At 44.4% G+C, this 21,235-nt stretch overlaps 1 protein-coding gene across 2 annotated transcripts in view; it reads right to left on the bottom strand.

Moving 5' to 3' along the window:
- FAM193B (family with sequence similarity 193 member B) overlaps positions 1 to 21,235 on the bottom strand; it is a 140,682-nt gene that overhangs the window by 34,234 nt on the left and 85,213 nt on the right. For both annotated transcript variants that reach the window (XM_082257154.1, XM_082257155.1), the window contains exons 6-8: positions 19,856 to 20,051; positions 19,143 to 19,370; positions 2,905 to 3,781 (exon numbers count right to left, since the gene is read on the bottom strand). In XM_082257154.1, the coding sequence (XP_082113280.1) occupies positions 2,905 to 3,781; positions 19,143 to 19,370; positions 19,856 to 20,051 (1,301 nt within the window). The remainder of the gene's footprint in view (positions 1 to 2,904; positions 3,782 to 19,142; positions 19,371 to 19,855; positions 20,052 to 21,235) is intronic.

The raw sequence follows: 21,235 nt of genomic DNA, 5'->3' as shown, positions 1-21,235 counted from the left end.
AAAATGTTTTTTCAATAAAAATACCCCTGGGACAGTCGGGGCTAGTACATTCCACAATGGATAGCCTCTGTACTGTCCCGGGTCGCACTTACCTTTTAGAAGAAATAATTATCTTGAAAATTTCTTCTCCAGCGCTGCCATCTCGGATGTGGGCAGCTGAAGCCAGCGCGTCCTCTTCAGTGTCCTCTTCTCCCAGAATGCGCCTGCACCGGCCCCCCTCCTCACTTCCGGTGCGGGCGCGTCATCCCTCCACAGCTTCTGGGCATGCCCAGAAGCGGTTTAGCAGGGAATGACGTACCCGCACTGGAACTGACGAGGCGCATTGATTCCTGGGAGCGATGATGTTCAGCTCCCAGGAATCAATGCAAAGAGAAAGCGACGGCGCAGGCCGCGGCAGCAGAGGGAGGAAGTGGAAGAAAGGGGAGTATATTTTTCTTCAATAAGGTAAGTAAACAAAAAAAAAAAATCGTAACTATCCATTTATTTTTCAGGTGACCAAAAGCAAGCGGATGGCCCAAAATCGACTAGGTCGATTTTGTGGCCGGAACTCCGCTTTAAATGTGAGATAAACACAAATATGGATGTATACAGGTGAGGTTGCGCTGTGTTACAAATTATTCTTAAAAAATTATGTGCAATATTGACATACATTTATAAACATAAAATCAATTATGAAATTTAAAAAAAGTCAATTCGCATTAGTGTGCGGCACCTGTGAAATAAAAAATAATGTCTAACACAATATATTATGTGTCTTCCCTGTGAAAATATATCCTTCCATCACCAATAGTGATATCCTCCATCAAACATGGCCTGCTTACCAGAAAAAAAGACCTCAGTAGGTCAGCAGCGCTTTGGGTTTAAACCAGCCAGGGCCTCATGTCACCAGAGGAATGGGAGGGCTAGTGGACTCTCCTATATGCATCCGGCCATTCATCCAACTTCACAGCCTTATAAAAGATGTCACTCCCCAAGGAATAACAAAATTCGCCAGTGTAAAAACTTAACATTTATTGAATATATAAAATGTATGCACTTACAACAAAGCAGTGTATTCCTGCATATAAAAAAAATCACAGCCGGCTGGCTACCGCAATGTTGTCCGTCCTCCTGGGATCTCTGAAGCACGGTGACATCAGCACATCACTAAACCGATGCGTTTTGCCACAAATGGCGTCGTCCTGGGGCCCAGGCAGTCACCAGCAGCACCAAGATCAAAGCACTCCACGTGCGGTGTACAGGCAGAAAAGAGGCCCAGGAGTCAGCACCAGTGGATCAAGGAGGGGCTGACACAGCTAAAATGGATGCCCAGAAGTCTCCACAGTAATGGCCGTCATTCAATGCCAGACTAACGCAAAATGGCTGCCATGGCTACACAAACATGGCTGCCAGTCTATAATGAAAATAGGCTACAACAAAATGGCGGCCCCACATGGCTCCAGGATGGCTCGAGAGATCCCTGGGCCCAGACAAGACACAGAGTAAGAAGGGGGGCGTGGCAGGAGCCCCCCATGAGGTACAGCCCCCCACAGCCAATCGCCCAGCCACCGGTGTCATACCCTGCCCCCATCGCCAGTGCAGCACTCTGCCCCAGGGCCAGAAGGTAGCCAGACAACTATACAACCCAAATATAGGTGGAGGGGGGATGGGGGGCAGAGGGGGTGATTGATGACCCACAGGACCATCAGACACAAGGGGGGGCCTAACAGGAAGGAGGGGAACCCAGGGGTCTGACTGCCCCAGGGAGGGGCCCGCATCCACCCCAAAACCCTCCAGGGTGAGAGTAGGGGATAGCTACTCCCCATACCAGGAACCAGGCGGGCACTGCTCCAGACAGAATCTCTTTGCCATCGAAATGGGGGGGGGGGAGGCTTTTGGCCAGAAGGAACGCTGCGACGCAGGCAGAGACCTGGTGGTATACGACGTCATGAAAAGAAGTTTAACTCGCAGGCCAGCCCCCGTCTGGTGGGGATATGTCATGGCCGGCCTAGCGCTCGCTAGCCTGACTAGTGTGAGCACTGGATCTAGATTATCCAGCACATCGCGCAGTCCGACAGTTGATTGTAGATCTCACAAGAAAACACCAGGAGAAAAAAAAATCTATCTAAAGAAAAAATTGCCAGGGCCAGAGATACCAGCAAGGAACTAGGTCCTTACTACTGACTAGGCAGAAAAAAACCTATAGCAGAGAGGGAGGGTATACCTCCTAGGACTGCCTATAGGTTGTAGTCAAGTTCTTTTTCTGCCTAGTGTCCTACTCCTGCAGGGGGCAGTATAACCCAATGGTCAAGAAGATCAGCAGCTGTGTCAGTCAATGAAAGAAAGAGAAAATTGCATTTTGATGGCCTGCGTAATGTGGTAGACCAGATACAGTGAACGCAGGGTCCTGGGTTAAGTAACACTTTAAGTGGTTGACCAGTCTTCTGACAAAGAGGCACCCAAGGGGGTTGATTTACTAAAACTGAAGAGTGCAAAATCTTCTGCAGCTCTGCACAGAAACCAATCAGCTTCCAGGATTTTTTTTTTTGTCAGCGCCTAATTGAAGAAGACAAAGCTAGAAGCTACTTGGCACAGCTGCACCAGATTTTGCACTCCCCAATTTTAGTAAATAAACCCCACAGTATTGTGGATGATTTTGACAAAAGTATTCAACTGCTGCATTTGTTTTATAAGCTGATTTACAAAAAAGGGAACACTAGTGACTGCAACAAAAGTTGCGATCTTGCCAATTACCATCAATTGGTTCTGATTTTTCATTTTCTAGAAAAAATAAACCTATCGAATTTGATTCTAAATGCAACACCTTACCGTCTTACCGTTTCAGTTTTCATATATCTGCCCAAGTGTACAGGTACATTTAGTAAAAGAAAAAAAAAAATCTGAAAAAAAAATTACGAAACATACCAACAGATATACTTGGCTTATCTAATTTGCTCCTACTCTTCTTGGCTTTGCTTTTAGACCCAGAAGTGGATCTGGTATCTGTCCTTTCAGATCCAACTAGCTCAATTTTCTCTTTTTCTGGCCTGGAGGTAACTGAATTCACAGTGTCAGGTCCTTGCCTTGAAGTCTCTTCTGTTTTCTCAAGTAAAAGCTTGCGTTGGGCTTTTGCTCCTGATGTACTGATTTTAGGCGGTGCACCTTCCCCAATATGAGGATCACACTTTCGTGTTTGGAGGCTTGTTTTTTTGCTCTTTTTTGTACGACCTCCAGGCTGAACCTGGGGTCTCTGATTTTCAGAACTATCCAATAGCTGGTTTTCTAGGGTACTGGAAGAAGTTTTATCCCCACTTTCCCTAGATTCTGAGTTCTTCTGAGACTGAACCCATATCATACGAGAGAGATTAGGAACAGCACTTAGCCTTTTCACAACACCGTTTTCTGTACACGAAGTGGAAGTATTAACTTCATTCTCTGCCAGTTTTGCATCCTGGTTTTTTGAAACACCAAGTGTCAGGGGGGACAAGTCAAGATCAATCTCTTGGAGATCAGAAGAACCGTTAAGGTGGGAGAGCAAATTTTTCTGCTCCAGGACAGCTGCTTTTTTAGGGAAATCGTTGACATCGAGATTTAGATCATAGACACTGAAGCTAGCCCTAATAGAGTCTTTGATGGTATTCTTGATCTCTTCAAGCCGGCTTGTTAAAAAACTGTTTACCCGCTCCAACTCAAGCTGAGGCCACTGGAGTAACTTCTCTCCTGAAGAGGGGGCCCCTGTGTCTTCTACAGATGAACTATAGATGTCAGATTTCTGAGCACCAGCTTCTTGAAGGGCTTTCTCCTAGACAAAAGGAAATGAAAAGTTATTAAACTTGAAAGTCATGCTATCTCTAAGTTTATAAAGTCAACATACATTCCAGATTTTGCACTCTACACAGACTAAGCAACCATCAAATCCCAATTTAAAATCATCATAACACAGTTTTATGTAACTAACACACACAATTTTGCATACTGTCAATACCGAATATCAGGAACAGAGTTCATCACCTGGAGTCTGATATTTAAATGAATGAGCTGGATGCTTTATTTGATTCAGGTGTGGGTATGATCGGCACTCCAATATAAAAATGTTTTTTCAACATATTTTAAAAGGTTATTACAAATCATTAAAAATATATATTTAAAGTGATTATAAAAAGGTACATAAAAAAAAAAAAAAAAAAATGAATAATGTCATACCTACCTGCTCTGCGCTATGGTTTTGCCAACAGCTCTGATCTACGTCTTCTGGAGTCCCCCCACTGGTACTATCCTGGCTCTTCCCCTCTTCCCCCACAGCATGCAGCACTCGTACAGGCTCGATCCCAAGCTGGGCTCTGCAGGTCTATTTACACACACACCGTGCATCTTGGTCATGTCCCCAGCTCCCTCCTCACGGGATTTGATTGACAGCACCAGGGGCCAGTGGCTGTTGCCTCCATGTCCAGTGAGGAGGGAGGGAGAGAGAAAATGAGCAGAGAGTCGTTGCTCTTTCACATAGAACTGGATCGAGGTCAGCCTATGACAAGTGTTTAGGGGGGTTGGGGGGGCTGAACACTGAATGTTTTTACTTTAATGCAGGGAATGCATGAAGGTAAAAACATTCTGCTTTTACAACCACTTTAAGGGGACTTCGATAGTACTGACAAAGCTCACAGAGCAAGAAATATTTAATCTAAAGAACAGAGTTTCTATCAAATCAAAATAACAATTAACAAAAATTATAGAAATTCAAAAATAGAAATAGTGAATGCACCACAAAGATTAGTGCAAGAACACCTAGTAAATTTTCTAATAGAATAAATGAACCCTAAGGTGACAGCGAAGGATTAAAAAAAAAAAAAAAAAAGGTACTAATGATGTTAAGTTTCTTGTCAAACCTGCGGGAAGCCATAAAACGTCTGCAGGCTGCAGAGCAAATCAGCTGCAGCCATTCTGGAATTCTTCATCCCGCAGCCGCATGTAAAGGGGCAGGGATGCTAGAGACATCTTTGGCCTAATATAATTACATGGCCAAAGTTGGACAAGGGCATTGACCAAGAGGTTTAACTAATTATACTACAATTGCAGACGCATCCAGTACTAAGAGAGAGCTAAGGGGAACAATTTTTTTTTTTTTGAAAAAAAAAAAAAAAAAAAAAAAAAAAAGAATCAAAAAACCACCTAACACACTTGCCAGCACTCACCAAGGCCCCCTAGCACCATTTCTACGATATACTCCTTCAATTCTAACAGTGCCTCTGCCTATCTATCCTATGTATCGAAGTGGGAGCGAGACCTGTCCCCTATAGACCTTGAGGATTGGAGCAAAGCCTGGTCCAGCATAGCGAAGTGCACTTTTAAAACGGCCACGTTGGAGGCAGCCTATAAGGTCCTCCTTCGCTGGTACTGGGCCTCGACCCACATAGCCAAATTGAACCCAGTGACAGATGCTTCCAGGGCTGTAGTCAGCGAGGAGACGAAATCCATATTTGGTGGTCCTGCCCCTGCCTTGTAGGATTTTGGTCAAGGATCTTTGGACTCTTGTTCACCCTCTTCCACGTATCTATCTGCAAGGATGCCAAACTTGCCTTGCTCTATTACTCGATCCCGGGCCTCTACTCTTACCAATAGAAATTAGCCACTTATTTATTTATCGCAGCTAAACGCACAAAAGCCAGGGCCTGAAAAAAGCTGACTGTTCCATTTGCCAAAATAAAGAGCACCCTGACAACCCTCATGATTCACAAAAAAATGATGAGTATACTCCAAAATACTCAAGCTAAATTTCTCAAAGTGTTTTCTTATGCTCTTCCAACCTTACACCCGACCAGTCTAGGCCTCTCAAACTAACCTATCCTTATCCCCAGCTTGGGGGAAACTTCCCCTCTTTCCTCTCCCTCATTCTAATGCTGGCCATACATTAGCCGAAAAATCGTTAGAAAATCTGTAATTTGGTCAGTTCGTTCTTTTTTCGTCCAGTTAATGGGCACAAATAGAAAATCGGTTTTAACTTCTCAGATTTGAAAAATCGAAGGAACAGTTTGGAAAATTCTGCCGAACAAACTATGAATTGAAAGGTTAATGTGTTTCTCGCCCGTACTGTTTGCACTAGGCATATGTGACAAAATGAACAAAAAACTGATTCATTTAGGTTCATTGAACGATTTATCGATCAAAATTCAGTCATTACATGATGGCACGATCGTTTGCTCTTTTGCGGCCGAGTGTTCGTCTTTCAAAAATTAGTTTGAACGATATAGTGTATGGCCAGCATTAGCCTATGCCCGTCTTTACCCTTCTGTTACTCTTTCCTCCTGCTCCTCTAACCTCCTTCCTGTTTTCTCCCTCTACTATTCCCCTACACCCCCCCTCCGACCCTTTTTTTTTTTCTTTTGTGTAGCCTGGTTTTGTCAATCTTCTTTTAGTGGACAAGTCCACGCCCTTCACCCACCTTAGCCACAGAGTCTGTAGGCTCAAGTATTTAGCCTTGGCCAGAGGGTCTTTGTTCATCGTTCGCACCTTATGACAGATTATTACCTGTGATTTTTGTGTGAAAGTTTGCACAGTGTCTAATGTTCTTATCCAGTGTGTGAACTTTGCATTTGTTCTTTTTAAGTTTAAATAAAATAAATCTTAAAAAAAAAAAAAAAAATTCTAAAAAGGCGATTTTTCTTTCTTCTCTGTTACTTCCCGGACAAAAACTAGAAGGTAAAAATGTAGATCACAGCCCAAAAGTCTGCATACAATACACCAGTGTAGTGTGAGGATACCTACAATCATCCAACCTGGAAGTGCTGGATCACATACTACGTACGTGATCCAGGGCAGTAGCGCCGCCTTGCCGCCGTACAAAGTAGTATATAGTAAAATGCTCAGCAAGCGGTTAAGGTATCACAAATTTAATTTCTATGGGCTCAATTCATTAAGCAATATCACATGTGATATTTAGACATGTGACTCATTTTATCTAAATATCACATGCAACAAATAAAAGTATATTGATTGTCTTGTTGAATGTACAGTATCTCACAAAAGTGATTACACCCCTCAAATGTTTGTAAATATTTCATTATATCTTTTCACGTGACAACACTGAAGAAATGACAATTTGCTACAAATTTGTGAGTAGTTAGTGTACAGCTTGTATAACAGTGTAAATTTGCTGTCCCCCTCAAAATAACTCACAGCCATTAATGTCTAAACCACTGGCAACAAAAGTGAGTACACCCTTAAGGAAAAATGTCTAAATTGGACCAAAAGTGTCAATATTTTGTGTGGCCACCATTATTTTCCAGCACTGTCCTAACCCTCTTGGGCATGGAGTTCACAGGCTACCACTGGGGTTATCTTCCACTCCTCCATGACATCACAGAGCTGGAGGATGTTAGAGACCTTGCATTTGAGGATGCCCCACAGATGATCAAAAAGGGTTTAGGCCTGGAGACATGCTTGGCATCATCTTTACCCTCAGCTTCTTTAGCAAGGCAGTGGTCGTCTTAGAGGTGTGTTTGGGGTCGTTATGTTGGAATACTGCCCTGCGGCCCAGTCTCCAAAGGGGTGGGGGGGGGGGGGGACATGCTCTGCTTCAGTATATTACAGTACATGTTGGCATTCATGGTTCCCTCAATTAATTGTAGCTTTCCAGTGCCGGCAGCACTCATGCAGCCCCAAACCATGACACTCCCACCACCATGCTTGACGGTAGGCAAGACACACTTGTCTTTGTACTCCTCACCTGGTTGCCGCCACACACGCTTGACACCATCTGAACCACATACGTTTACTTGGTCTCATCAGACCAAAGGACATGGTTCCAGTAATCCATGTCCTTAGTCTGCTTGTCTTCAGCAAACGGTTTGTGGGCTTTCTTGTGCGTTATCTTTAGACGAGGCTTTCTTCTAAGACGATAGCCATTCAGACTAATTTGATACAGTGTACGGCGTATGGTCAGGCTGACCTCCCATCCCATTCAACCTCTGCAGCAATGCTGGCAGCATTCATACATCTATTTCCCAAAGACAACCCCTGGATAGGACGCTGAGCACGTGCACTCAATTTATTTGATCGACCATGGCGAGGCCTGTTTGGAGTGGAACCTGTCCTGTGAAACCGCTGTATGGTCTTGGCCACTGTGTTGAAACTCAGTTTCAGGGTCTTGGCAATCTTCTTATAGCCTAGGCCATCTTTATGTAGAGCAATAATACTTTTTTCAGATCCTCAGAGTTCTTTGCCGTGAGGTGCCATGTTGAACTTCCAGTGTCAGAGCGATAACACCAAATTTAAACCACCTGCTCCCCATTCACACCTGAGACCTTGTAACACTAACGAGTCACATGACACCGGGGAGGGAAAATGGCAAATTGGACCCAATTTGGACCTTTTCACTTAGGAGTGTACTCACTTTTGTTGCCAGTGGTTTAGACATTAATGGCTGTGTGCTGAGTTATTTTGAGGGGACAGCAAATTTACACTGTTATACAAGCTGTACACTCACTACTTTACATTGTAGGAAAGTGTCATTTCTTCAGTGTCGTCACATAAAAAGATGTAATAAAATATTTCCAAAATGTGAGGTATGTAATGTAATTGTGAGATGTGAATGTGAGATACTGTAATTGTATCTTAGTAATTTCCCTTTGGGATTAATAAAGTATTCTGAATCTAAATGATATGCTCACAGGAGCAGGGCCCTTCTACACCTCTCGTATTGAACTGTATTGTGCCTGTTTTGATACTCTTTATATTGTCAAGTGCTGCTTAAAAAACTGTTGGCGCTTTATAAATTCTGTATAATAATAGTATAGTTTATGCAGCAAAAAGAACAAATACACGATAAATACCACATAAAATGATGCGTTATTATATGAAGGTCAATTTAAAAAAAAAAAAATTAAATACATTTCCTTTTTTTTTTTGTAGTCTAGCCACTCCCTATTTAAAAAAGAAGTATAGACCCCCCCCCCCCCGCCTCCTGATCATACTTCGGTGGATGCAGCATCGGCCCCCCACCGGCTCTAACACTGAGAACCGAGTAGTGATCTAACAACGCAGAGTGTTCAGTTCTCGCCACTCTCTGGGCAGATTCAGACTCCATTGTGGCAATCTTGCCTGAGCCTGGCTCCCGACCCCTCCCGCTGTCTCTGTGATGTCAGGAGACATAGGAATTTAAGCCCGCAGTCTACTGAAAACAGGTCACAGGAGTGCAGAACGAACTGCACGTCTGTGATCCAGTACAGCCAAATGAGCTTTGGCTTTATTTCTCCTTCATGGTATGTATAAATTAGGAGTTAAAACATTTAGCAGTGGTGTTCCTACCATTGCTAGATGTGACAGTTCCAGCTCAGAGGTGCAGATTGTCAGGGATCTTTTGTCTTAACCACTGACTTGTCATTGTCCCAGGATTCCTGGCTGACCAGTAAAAATGTAAAAAAGCAGAGACATGGTTCAAAAAAAAAAAAATGGCATGAGGTCCCCCCCAAATTCCATGCTGGACCCTTATATACAAGCATGAGAGAGGGAGGAACAAGCGTGTAACGTGGTTGTTAGGACAGCGGGTGCCGGCACTCCGACAGCCAGCATCTCTGAGTTGAACTGTCACATTAATCAGTGGTAGGAATACCACTGCTAAAGGCTTCACTTTCGGCTCCAGGCAGAGGTCCAGTGTACAGTAAAACATAACGCGCTAAATACTGCAAATTAGAAAAAAAAAAAAAAGAAGAATGCAGGCGGTGAATTGCCTGCTCCTGAGATAAATACAGCATGAGTTATTTTAAATGTAAAGGGCTCAAATCACAAGCAGCACAAGTTTCCACTTTAGGAACTGCAGGAAAATACCTCTTAGTGTTTAGCAATTCACAAAAAAAAAAAAAAAAAACCCCAATAAAATACAGCATGAGCTATTTTATGAAGTGGTATGCAGTGTGTGCTACACCAAAAGAATAGATAACTGAACCTACGGCCTATAAATGTAGATATAGCATAAAGGATTGGATAAAGGCACTGAGGACTTTTATGGTAAGGTATGAACTCCCAACTCAATTTTGTAAAAAGTACATATACTGTATTTAACCACTTCAATACCGGGCACTTTCACCCCCTTCCTGTCCAGGCCAATTTTCCCCTTTTAGCGCAGTTGCATTTTGAATGACAATTGCACGGTCATGCAACACTGTACCTACACCAAATTTATGTCATCCCCCCCCCCCCCCCCACAAATAGAGCTTTCTTTTGGGGATATTTGATCACCTCTGGGTTTTTTCCTTTTTGCTAAACAAATAAAAAAAGACCGAAAAGTTTGAAAAAAAAAAAAAAAAAAAGTTTTGTTTAGGTTATACAATTTTGTAAATAAATAAGTTTTTTCCTGCACTGATGAGACTGCACTGACAGGCACTGATGAGGAGTCACTGATGGGGTGGCACTGATATGCAGCATCGGTGGGCACTGATAGGCGGCACTGCTGGGCACTGATAGGCGGCATTGATGGGCACTGATAGGCGGCACTGATGGGCACTGATAGGCGGCACTTATCTGCACTGACGGGCGGCACTGATGGGCACTAATAGGCAGCACTGGTGGGCTACACTGATAGATGGCAATGATGGGCACTGGTGGGCAGCACTTATGGGGAGGGCAATGGGGGGCTCCCTGAGCCCTGATTGCCATCCCTGGTGGCCATAGTGGGCATCCCTGGGGTCATGGGTGGGCATCCCTGGTGATTCTAGTGGCACCCCCCCCCCCCCGAGGGTCTGCATTGGTAATCAATGATCTGATTACCAGTGCCGACCCCCCTGTCAGGGGAGCCGCCGATCGGCGCTCCTTTACTCGTGCCTGTCAGGCACGAACTAAGGAAAGCCGATCAACGGCTCTTCCTGTTTACTATGTGACCAGCCGTGATTGGACACGGCTGGTCACATGGTAAAGAGCCTACATCAGTAGGTTCTTTACCGAGATCGGAGATGCAGGGTGTCAGGCTGACACCTCGCATCACCGATCGCCGGGGGCGAGCAGAGCTGTATTATCCTGCCGCCGTCATATGACGTCCGGTCAGGATAATACAACCACAATCCCGCCGTCAATTTACTATAGGGAGGGCGGGATGTGGTTAATATATCAATGAATGTTAAAAAATTCACCCATAAAAGGGGAAGGGCTTTTTGTCCAATTAGGGATGGCAAAACAGTTCTACTATAAACATGTATTCCTCTATAACAGATTGGGCATTAGATATAGTGTCCACCCAGACATCAGGGACCTCTATTTACATAATTCCAATCTCAACTCTACATGTTTCGTGGAGTACCCGCTTCCTATGGAACTTTGTTCAAAAGGAATGTTGCTCTGTTGATCCATGCGTTATCGATTGGGGTCTTCTGGCGAGTACAGCCTTACCTTGTTCATGTGACTGTTTGACATAGGCTGGGGAGTGCCTAAAGTTAGTTTAGGTCTTTTTGGCAGGTAATATAATGTGCACATGTGATTTTGTACACTTAAATGTTTTCATACTACTTTAAAGTGATTGTAAAACTTTTGTTAAAAAAACAAAAAACAAACATATACTAACCTGCTCTGCGCAGTTGGTTTTGCACACAGTGGCCCAGATTTTCCTCTTCTCAGGTCCCTCTTCACTGCTCCTTGTCCCCCTTCCCTTCTATTGAGTGCCCCCACAGCAAGCACCCGAGCCGAGTCAAAGCTCCCTGTGTCCATTCAGACACGGAGCCGCGACCCGGTGCCACCCCCTCTCTTTCCTGATTGGCTGACAGCAGCGGGAGTCAAACGTGCCGCGCTGCTGTCCTAGCCAATGAGGAGAGGAGTCCCGGGCAGATGAGACACTGCTGCAACATTGCTGGACAAATATGGGCTCAGATAAGTATTAGTGTGGAGCTGAGGGGGCCTGCTGCACACAGAAGGTTTTTTTTTCTTTATCCTAATGCATAGAATGCATTAGGATAAAAAACCTTCTGCCTTTACAATCCCTTTATTTTAAAATATTTTAATGTGTCTTTCTGCATATTATTGTTGCTTTGTATACTCTTTACAGACCAACATTCCTCTTGAAGAAAACTCCACAAGAAGCAGGTATTGCGCAAAACATGTAGAGTTGAGACTGGAATTATGTGTATAAAAGGTCCCTCATGACTAGGTGGACACTATATCTAATGTCCAATCTGTTATAGAGGAAAAGGTTTTTAGTAGAACTGTTTAACCATCCTTAGACAAAAAGCCTCCCCCCCCTTTCCCCTTTTATGGGTGAATTTTATACATTCATTGATATAATACATTTATGTACTTTTTACAAAATGATTGCGTTAGGAGTTCATACTGTACCATGAAAGTCCTCAGTGCCTCTATTAATCCTTTATGCTATATTTTATGAAGTCGTGTGGTATTTTAGTAGTGAAAGTTAGTAGTATTTTAATGCCAGTGGTAGCCAGCGTCCATAACAACCAGTAAATATAATGGTCGGACAGCCGTCGTGTTCTTAACAACCATGACTCATCTGCGGTCAGTGGGGTTCTTTTTTTAATGCCAGCTGTTTTTTTTAAGCTTGCAATTCTTTTGTTTACATTCTGCTGTCAGCAGGGAACCCCGCTGACAGCAGGAGTATTTGTTGTTAAGGACGCGGCAGCTGCCAGCTCCTTAACAACCAAGGCTAACTGAATACATTCCTTGAAATCCACGTGGCCAAACCACAACTTGTTCAACGAATGCATTTACTATGTTTATGTATGTACATTTATGTAGTTAAGCAAACTGACTTTAGAGTCATTTTATGCGGCATCTGATGCAAGTTTTTTACTAGTGCGGTAAATTCTGCATAAAATGACAGTGAATTGACATTCTGAATTTCGCATGGAAAAAAAAAAAAAGGTGAAAAAAAAAAAAAAAAAAAAGGGTCACGTGATCCAATTATCTAATGCAATATTTTTTTGTAAACTAAACCCAAAAAATTCATGCAGTATTTTTCTCAGTGAATTGAGCCATATGTCCTTTTTTTAGAACTCCTGAAGGGGAAGGGCCATAATCCCTGAAACACGTTGGCTGTTAATTCCACCTCAAATTAAATAAAGCTTGTTTGGATACTCTAATAAATGGGTTGGTACAAATCTTTTACTTCATAAACAGACATCATCACTTTGCCCATTTCTAGGAAAGAAAGTGTCCTTAAAAATGCCTTCCACTGACCCACTGATACAAAGTCCTCTGTTCCCCTACTTTCTTATGATTCTGGTATCTCGGACAGGTGAGGGTGTTAAGAATTGCCAACATCCCTTGTTTGTTAACGTGCCGGACATTGTAAAATGCATAATGGCTAAGTAGTGCTTACGAAGAGGGGAGAAGGAACCGGACACTCTTCCAGATTACAATGCCTAACGATAAAACAAGAATCACAAGGCAAAAATTTAAAAATATATTTATACAAAAATTGTTATACAATGAAAAAACTTTTTGCATTAGTTGGGATATTGTCCCTGAGGAAGAATATCTTTTGATGTAAATTTTGAAATGTTTTGGATATTTCCATCTTTTATGGACTCTAATCCCCATTATCTTACTCCATGTCCAGTTTTGGTTGGGGTAAACTACTTCAGTAGTAATCAATTTTATGATATTATTTGTTGAAATCATGGTCTATGTAAATGTGTTTTTTAAACAATTTTGGATATAATAAATAAAGTTTTTTATAATGATGTTATATCATTGCCTTTAAAATCCCAATCAAAGAGGAGGTTTTTTTCTAATTCCCCCTACTTCTTTTTTTCAGCAAGAATGAGAATTGGCTTGTGGTGGAGCCTGGAAGGAGCAGTGATGTTAAAGTGATTGTAAACCTTTTATTATTCTTTTTTTACAATAAACAAACATGTTATATTTACGTGCTCTGTGCAATGGTTTTGTACAGCAGCCCGGATCTTCCTCTTCTGAGGTTCCCCCGTTGGCGCTACTGTCACCTCTCCCCTGCCAAGTGCCCCCATAGCAAGCTTTTTTTGCTATGGAGGCACTTGTGCAGGCTTGATCTCAAGCCTTGCTGTGTGGGTCCATAAACCCACACAGCACAGCACGGCCCTGCCCTCCACTCTCTCTGCACAGGCACTGATAGTTAGCAGCAGGAGCCAATGGCGCTCACTGCTACCTTCATTTCCAGTGAGGAGAGAGAGAGAGAGACAGAGAGAGAGTTGAGAAAGCTACTGCGCTCGGGCATAGCACTGGATCGAAATCGTGATAAGTGGGGCTCCTGTGCATAGGTGGTTTTTTACCTTAATGCATAGACAGTATTAAGGGTAAAAAACCTACCTTTACAACCACTTTAAGCTCATGATACGTTGCAATCTAAATGTACAATTGCCTTTGAATTTACTAACCAATATGTAGTATAAGGGCCTGCCTGACTGGATACAGACTGATTGTGTATTTTAGGTGGGCTCTCTTATTACATAATTTTGGTACATGTTAGGTTGATTTACCGAGATTGTATTATCACATTGTAGCATACTGTATATGGCAATGACTACTCCCAAAATTACATGACTGATCATGCTCAGTGTTTGGCCACTGGACCCAAGCCACGAGGAGGTCACAGTAATTCTAATAAAACCAGAGGAAAGAAAAAAATTGATTTTTGTCTTATCGTAAAATCCTTTTTGTCTGAGGTTGACTGACGGACACAGCTTCATGTCTTCTAGATCCATGGGCTTATGCTGCTCTTTCTTCAGGAGTAGGACTAGGCCGAAACCTTTTTGGTTACACCCCCTGAGACAGTCCCAGAGGGTATACCATCACTTCCTGCTCTAGGACTTCAGTTTGAAACAAAGTTTGTAACAAGCAGTGTCAGAAGAAAGCATAACTCAACCCAACAGAGGGGCGGGTGCTGTGTCCCATTAGTGAACCTCAGAGAAAAGGATTTTACAGTAAGACAAAAATCCAGTTTTCGCTTTCGTTCACTGACGGACACAGCTTCATGTCTTCTAGACTCTTGGGATGTCCCAAAGCACGAGGGGTGGGAAAAACACAGCAAAACATAATTCCCAACAAGGGCTAAACTTAGCCAACCAGGTAACCAAGAGCTCAACTAGCAACAACTGGAGCTCATCACCAGGAAAAAATACGCCCTCAAGAGGCGGGAGCCTCTGTAACCGCACCCTGCAAAACTTTGCGACCAAACGCAGCATCAGAAGATGCAAGTACATACACCTTATAAAACTTTGTTAAAGTTTGTACAGATGACAATGTAGCCGCCTTACACACCTGAACCACTGACGCCTGATGACGGAAGGCCCAGGAGGCACCAAGCGCCCTCGTAGAATGCACTTTGACCGGGAAAGGACAAACCTGACCCTTAATAGAATAGGCCTGCACCACGGTCTGCCTGATCCTTCTGGAAATATTCGCAGCAGATGCGACTGCCCCTTATGAGGTCCATCCATAGGAACAAACAAAGAATCAGATTTCCGAATCGCCCTGACCACATCCAAGGAATGTAAAGCAATTTCCCTAGGATGTTTCGGCTTAGGACATAAGAACGGTAACACAGTATCCTCATATCCCTATGAATCACCAGGTAAGGTGACCGACAGGACAACGCAGCCAACTCAGACACCCTACATGCAGAAGTAATAGCAACTAAAAAGGTCAACTTCTGCCACAGAGTGAGCAAAGGAAGTTCACAAATGTTTCTAAAAGGAGGCTTTTGAAGCACCGACAGTACCAAATTGAGATCCCACAGAGGTACCAGGGATTGCACCGGAGGAGCCAGAGGAACGAACCCCTTCACAAAAGTGTGAACCAAGGATTTCTCCGCTAATGGCCTTTGGAAAAATATGGCCAAGGCAGAAATCTGGCCCTTGATGGTGCCTCGAGCCAAACGTTGATCTACACCTAGTTGTAGAAACTCCAACAGGCGAGACACAGAAAAGGAACAGGGAGAAAGTCGTCCAGCTTGGTGGACGGAGTCAAAGCCGATTTTTGGAAATTCAGTGTCCATCCGAACTCCTGTAGGAGTTCACACAGTAATGTCCAAGTCGGCTTCTAGAGCCGAAGAAGACTCTGCACACAGAAGCAGATGGTCCAGGAAACCTAGTACCGCAATACCCTTCTGCCAAGCAAGGCCAGCACTGGGCCAAAACCTTTGTGAACACCCGAGGAGCTCAGGCGAGACCAAAACGTAACGCCAAGAATTGATAGTGCTCTTCGCCCACGGCAAAATAAAAAAACACTGATGCCCGACATATATTGGGATATGAAGGTAAGCGTTATTGAGATCGATAGAAGCCAGAAGATCCTCTTGATGAAGGAAAGCTACTACTGTGCGTATGGACTCCTTCCGAAATTTCTGAACCTGCACAAAGTGGTTCAGAACCTTGAGGTCCAAGATCAGGCGAACCTTGCCTTCCTTCCTGGGAACTGTAAAATAACTTGGAAAAACATAGAAAACGTTCCGACTCTGGAACCGGCACAATGACTCCTTGTGCTAACAGATCCTGCACTGCCCCATAGAGGCCCTGTAGCCAATCATGAGACAGACGCAAGTTGGAAGGAAAGAACCTTTCTGGAGGCAAGGAACGAAACTCAATCTTGTAACGGAACTCGTGGACCCATTTGTCCTGAATAAGCAAGGTCCACGGGTCTGGAAAAAGGCAAAGACGTCTCCCAATTTCAGATGCGGGTGACGGCGCCCCTTCAGGCTGGGGAAGGCTTGTCTGAGGAACCACTTTTGACTTACCATTCCAGGGTCTCTTGGAGCATCCTGCGAAGTTACGGTGCATCTCAAACCCTTTTCCTGCGATCCAGACAAATGAAAGGGCCGCTTGCGAGCCGAGAAAAGGACCACGTTTACTATGAGGTTTCTTGCCCCTAGCAACCTGCGGAAGTAATGTATTCTAACCCTTTGTAAGGCCCTAATGGTGTCTTCCATTGAGGCATGGAACAAACGTTTACCTATAAAAGGTAGATCAGTCAGCACCTTTTTAGAAGCCTGGTTGGCCGACCAGTACTTCAACCAAATCATGCAGCGAAGGATCACCGCCGTCACATATACTCTGCCGAGCAAGGGGGCTGCATCCAAAGATGCATCACAAATGTACTGGGGCCCCTGGATCAACTGATCCGCCAGCTCAGGAGGGTGTTGACCCCCTTCCAGGTCCTGGCGCAAAATTTTTGTGCATTTTGTTTAGGTCTGGGATACCAAGGTGATAGCAAACATCGGCTTCAACATTGAACCTGCCACAGTGAAAAGATAACAAACCAGAGCGGAACCATTAGTTTCTTCAGGAGAGACTCCTCAAAGGCATATCTCCTAGAGAAGCGCTTGGGTATTCTAACCATGTATTTCGGGGAACCCCACTGACTAGTGACAATCTCATCAAAATAGGCAGGAAAAGGGAACACCTTTGTCACCTTGGAAGATTTGCGGGTGCAAATCAGTTGAGTCCTCCAATTTTAAGGTCTCCCGTACTGACACAATCATAGCCTCCACCAGCGCTTTTTCATGCGCAGCTGCGGAGGAGGAGGATTCATCCTCACTCAGAGTGCATGGACGCAGATCCAGTGAGCTGACTCTCGTCCACGGCGGCCAAATCCATCTCAGAGGAGACAGAGGATACAGGTGAAGGCGGGGGGGGGGGGGGGGGTGGGAGTTTGCTAGGCCGTCTTTGCATGGCTATATCAACCTTAGACACAAGTCACTGCAAGGCCACTGTCATGGCTGCCAGGGCAGACAGTCCCAGAGGGTCTCGCAGATTCAAGGAGTGGGTCAGGTGGTGATACACGCTCCAGAGGCTCCATGGTTAAACAGAGCCACACTGTGCATAAAAAAGTTTTATTTTTTTTATTTTATTTTTTTTAGAGAACCCCGCACACCGCTTGGAACACCACAAAAATCAGTGCATCCGCGGTGCTGTATATAGCAGAGGAAGGATCGTATACCCACTAGAACTCACCACCCCAGAGCTGGAGAGCGCCAAACAGCCTGCCACACTGCGATCAAAGAGGAAGGGGAATCGCTGACACTGACACTAGAGGCCCCCGCAGAACATCACCGCACCGGACTACAAGAGAATGGCTGCCGCTATTTGCAATGGAAAGGCCAAAACATGTACGCTGGACTACACAAACATGGCCACCAAAGCCAGTGAACACCATCCACGGGAAAACCCCCAAGGGGAGACCGCCAGCGACACACACCCACCGCCCTGTGGCCCAGCACCAGTGAAGCCCCCCCCCACCACCAAAAAACATCCATGCCCCCCAAAAGGGGACTACGGTGGGGGACAGGGGCAGATGAGGGCAACCAATGCAGGGGAACCCCGCTAGGGAGAGGGGGGAAAGCGTAAGGGGAAGAAGGACACAGAGAGGGGCCTACCATCCCCAGGGAGGGCCTGCGACCACCCCAGCAATTGCTCGAGGGGGGGGCACTACTCACCACACCTTAGCATCAGGCGGGCACCACTCCCAGCAATCAACCGCACCATCTTGGAATGGGGGTGCTGCGGTCCAAGGTATGCTGCAACTCTGATCGTGACCAGGCTGTGCGACCTTGTGAGGTGTTTCACTCACCGGCCAGCCCCCGTTCAATTGGGCTATGTCGCGTTCAACCTAGCGTGGGGGCTAACAGTTGAGTCACGCTCACAGGCCAGACTGGGAAGGCCATAAGGATCTAGGATATCCAGTGCGTCGCCCAGTCCAGCTGTTGATTGTAGTTCCCACAGGAAAAAAATAAAGGAAAGTAAAAAAGGAAAAAAATTCCATTCAAAAAGAAAAAAAAAAGCCATGACCGCAGATTCCAGCAGAGAGCCACAACCTTACTCCTGACTAGGCAGAAAAAACTGAAGTTCTATAGCAGGAAGTGATGGTATACCCTCTGGGACTGCCTCAGGGGCGTAACCAAAAAGGTTTCCGCCTAGTCCTACTCTTAAAAGAGAGAGCAGCATAAGCCCAAGGGTATAGAAGACATGAAGCTGTGTCCGTAAGTGAACGAAAGAGAAAGATATGTTGCCCATAGCAACAATTTGGATTTTTTGGTTGCATAGTAAAAAATTGCACATGCAATTTTACCGGTTGGAGACTTTGTTCCATAATAAACCTTATTTTCCTTTTTCATATGACAAAAATGAAAAGGTCTAAACAAACCTATGCTTTGAAAAGGCTATACAAAAATTGCTTGTATTGTTTGTGCAAGGCACACTCACCTTCTTCTTTAATTTGTGGCGTGCTCGCTTTGCAGCTTTATTACTGCTGGTTGCCTTGGGTTCACTACTGTTTATGAAGTCTAAAAGTTCATCAACATCACGGTGGTCCACTGCTTGCTCTCCTGGAGGGTGCCGCTTCTGTGGAACCTCTTCTTTCCTCTTGGTCAAACGTGATCTAAGTTTTTCACGCATCTCTGGATAATTTCGACTTGTGGGGGCTGGAGGTGGCTAAAAATATGGAAAGAAATTTTCCACTGAAATAAGGAAAAAACGCTATACAACACGCCTGATAAAAACTAATAAAAAAAGTAGTGACCACAGTAGATTGCTGGAAACTCTGGATAAATGATCTCATTGTTATCTCACTGTTAACGGCTATCTATCCATTAATAAAAGAATGTGGGCTTACCCTTTGGGGGTCTGTATTTACATAGTTAGTCAGGTTTAGGCAGTTTTGGTTTTGTTACCCTTCAGTGCAAGCTTTAGAACTTCTTGAAAGCCCACTGAAGCCTGCTAGCAGCTTGTTTAAAGTGGCAATCAACACTCAAATTAGGATCTGTGTTCCGCATTTAAAACCTGGAGCTGAATGGTACTTCAAAAGCTTCAAAGCAGCTTGCTTGCTGAGAGCTCGGCAAAGCTTTGTCAAAGCTTGCTGTGCGCACTGCTCTTCTACAAGCTGCAGCCAGTGTAAAACAGGCCTTAGATTAGCTTACCGTGTTGTGGCCAAAGAACTCGCAGTAGCAGCAGTCGCAGAACTTGCCATCCCGCTGGTTGGTGGACGAAGAAGTGCATGAACTACGCTCTGAGCTACTGTCTTCATCTTCCCCCAGACCCTCGTCTGCCTCACAGGATTGCATGTTGGAGCAGCCTGATACACTGGAAAACTTGTGTCCTCGACATGTTGAATCCCTAAAACATTCAGAAGATTCGCAGTGAAGCAAAAATGTTGTTCTTCATTCCTTAATGTTTTCATTTCTTTGACATCACAGATTAGTTTACACTAAAATGTAAGATTGAGAATAGCACTTAAAACATGACAATTTTATTTTGTTTTATTTTCAAACGTTAAAAAGGAGAATCGTCACATTTTCTGTCAATCTTTATTATTCAGTAAGTGTGGGGTTACTATTTAAAAAAAAAAAACCTATGAGCTCTTCTTATCCTGTTTAAACCTTGCAAAAAAGGACTCGGCTTTGCTGGCTAGTCCTCAAGGTTTTTAGCTAAGCCTGGCCCATGCTCCAACCATTCTCTAAGAATGCCTTAGTGGCCAATACCATTCTCTCTAAGCAGTGGCTCAGTAGATTGGTGAGAAAGACTAGTCTCTAGTAGAGTTAACCCAAGGTTTTTCAAACTTGTGCACAGAAGAGGGTATTTTGGCAATATCAAATAACTACAAGGCATTTCTCACACCGTCCCCATTTAGGAGCATCTTGAACACAAAACCAAGTGTAAAAATTAATCTTACAAGAAAGAATGTAAGCACTCCTTATCCCCCCCCCCCCCCCACCCACCCCAACAATTCTGCTGCTAAAGGATACAAAGTACCTCATAGATCCAAACATGACAGTTACTCCCAGTCTTTGTTAAAAAGTTCACCTAGCGATCCTAGCCACATCATTATCAAAGTTGGCTCGGCATCTTGACGTTCCCTCTGCAAACTGAGCCTCAGTTAAACTTCCGGCAATAAATACGGGCACATATCTCCCGCATTCCCCATCCACCCCTACACCCCAGGCAGGCAGGCCGATCTGCATTAGAGAGGGGGGGCGGGTGACTCATACAGCAGGACCTGGGATCTTCTAACTCAGTCCTCATCCCAATATCCACAGCAAGATGAGGATACTTCTCACAGCTGGGCTTGCCTGGATATTGCCAGTCTGGGCCCAGTAGAAGGAGAGATTGCAGATAGGGAATTCTGCCCAAACACTACCTGCCTGGGGTGTAGAAGTGGCACAATGTTTGAGAGGAATATGGCAGCATTAACTGCCAGAGGTTAAACAAAGTCTCAGTTTGGCAGCTGAAAAGGATAAATCTGGTTTGTACCCCGACCATTTGTGTAATTTTTTGAATGTGTAAGGAGATACTTCGTTTTT

Source organism: Pelophylax lessonae, assembly GCF_965119305.1.
Source record: "Pelophylax lessonae genome assembly, chromosome: 4".
NCBI classification, from domain to species: domain Eukaryota; kingdom Metazoa; phylum Chordata; class Amphibia; order Anura; family Ranidae; genus Pelophylax; species Pelophylax lessonae.
The sequence above is the reverse complement of the archived record's forward strand: the minus strand, read 5'-3'. Positions and strand labels throughout refer to the sequence as shown.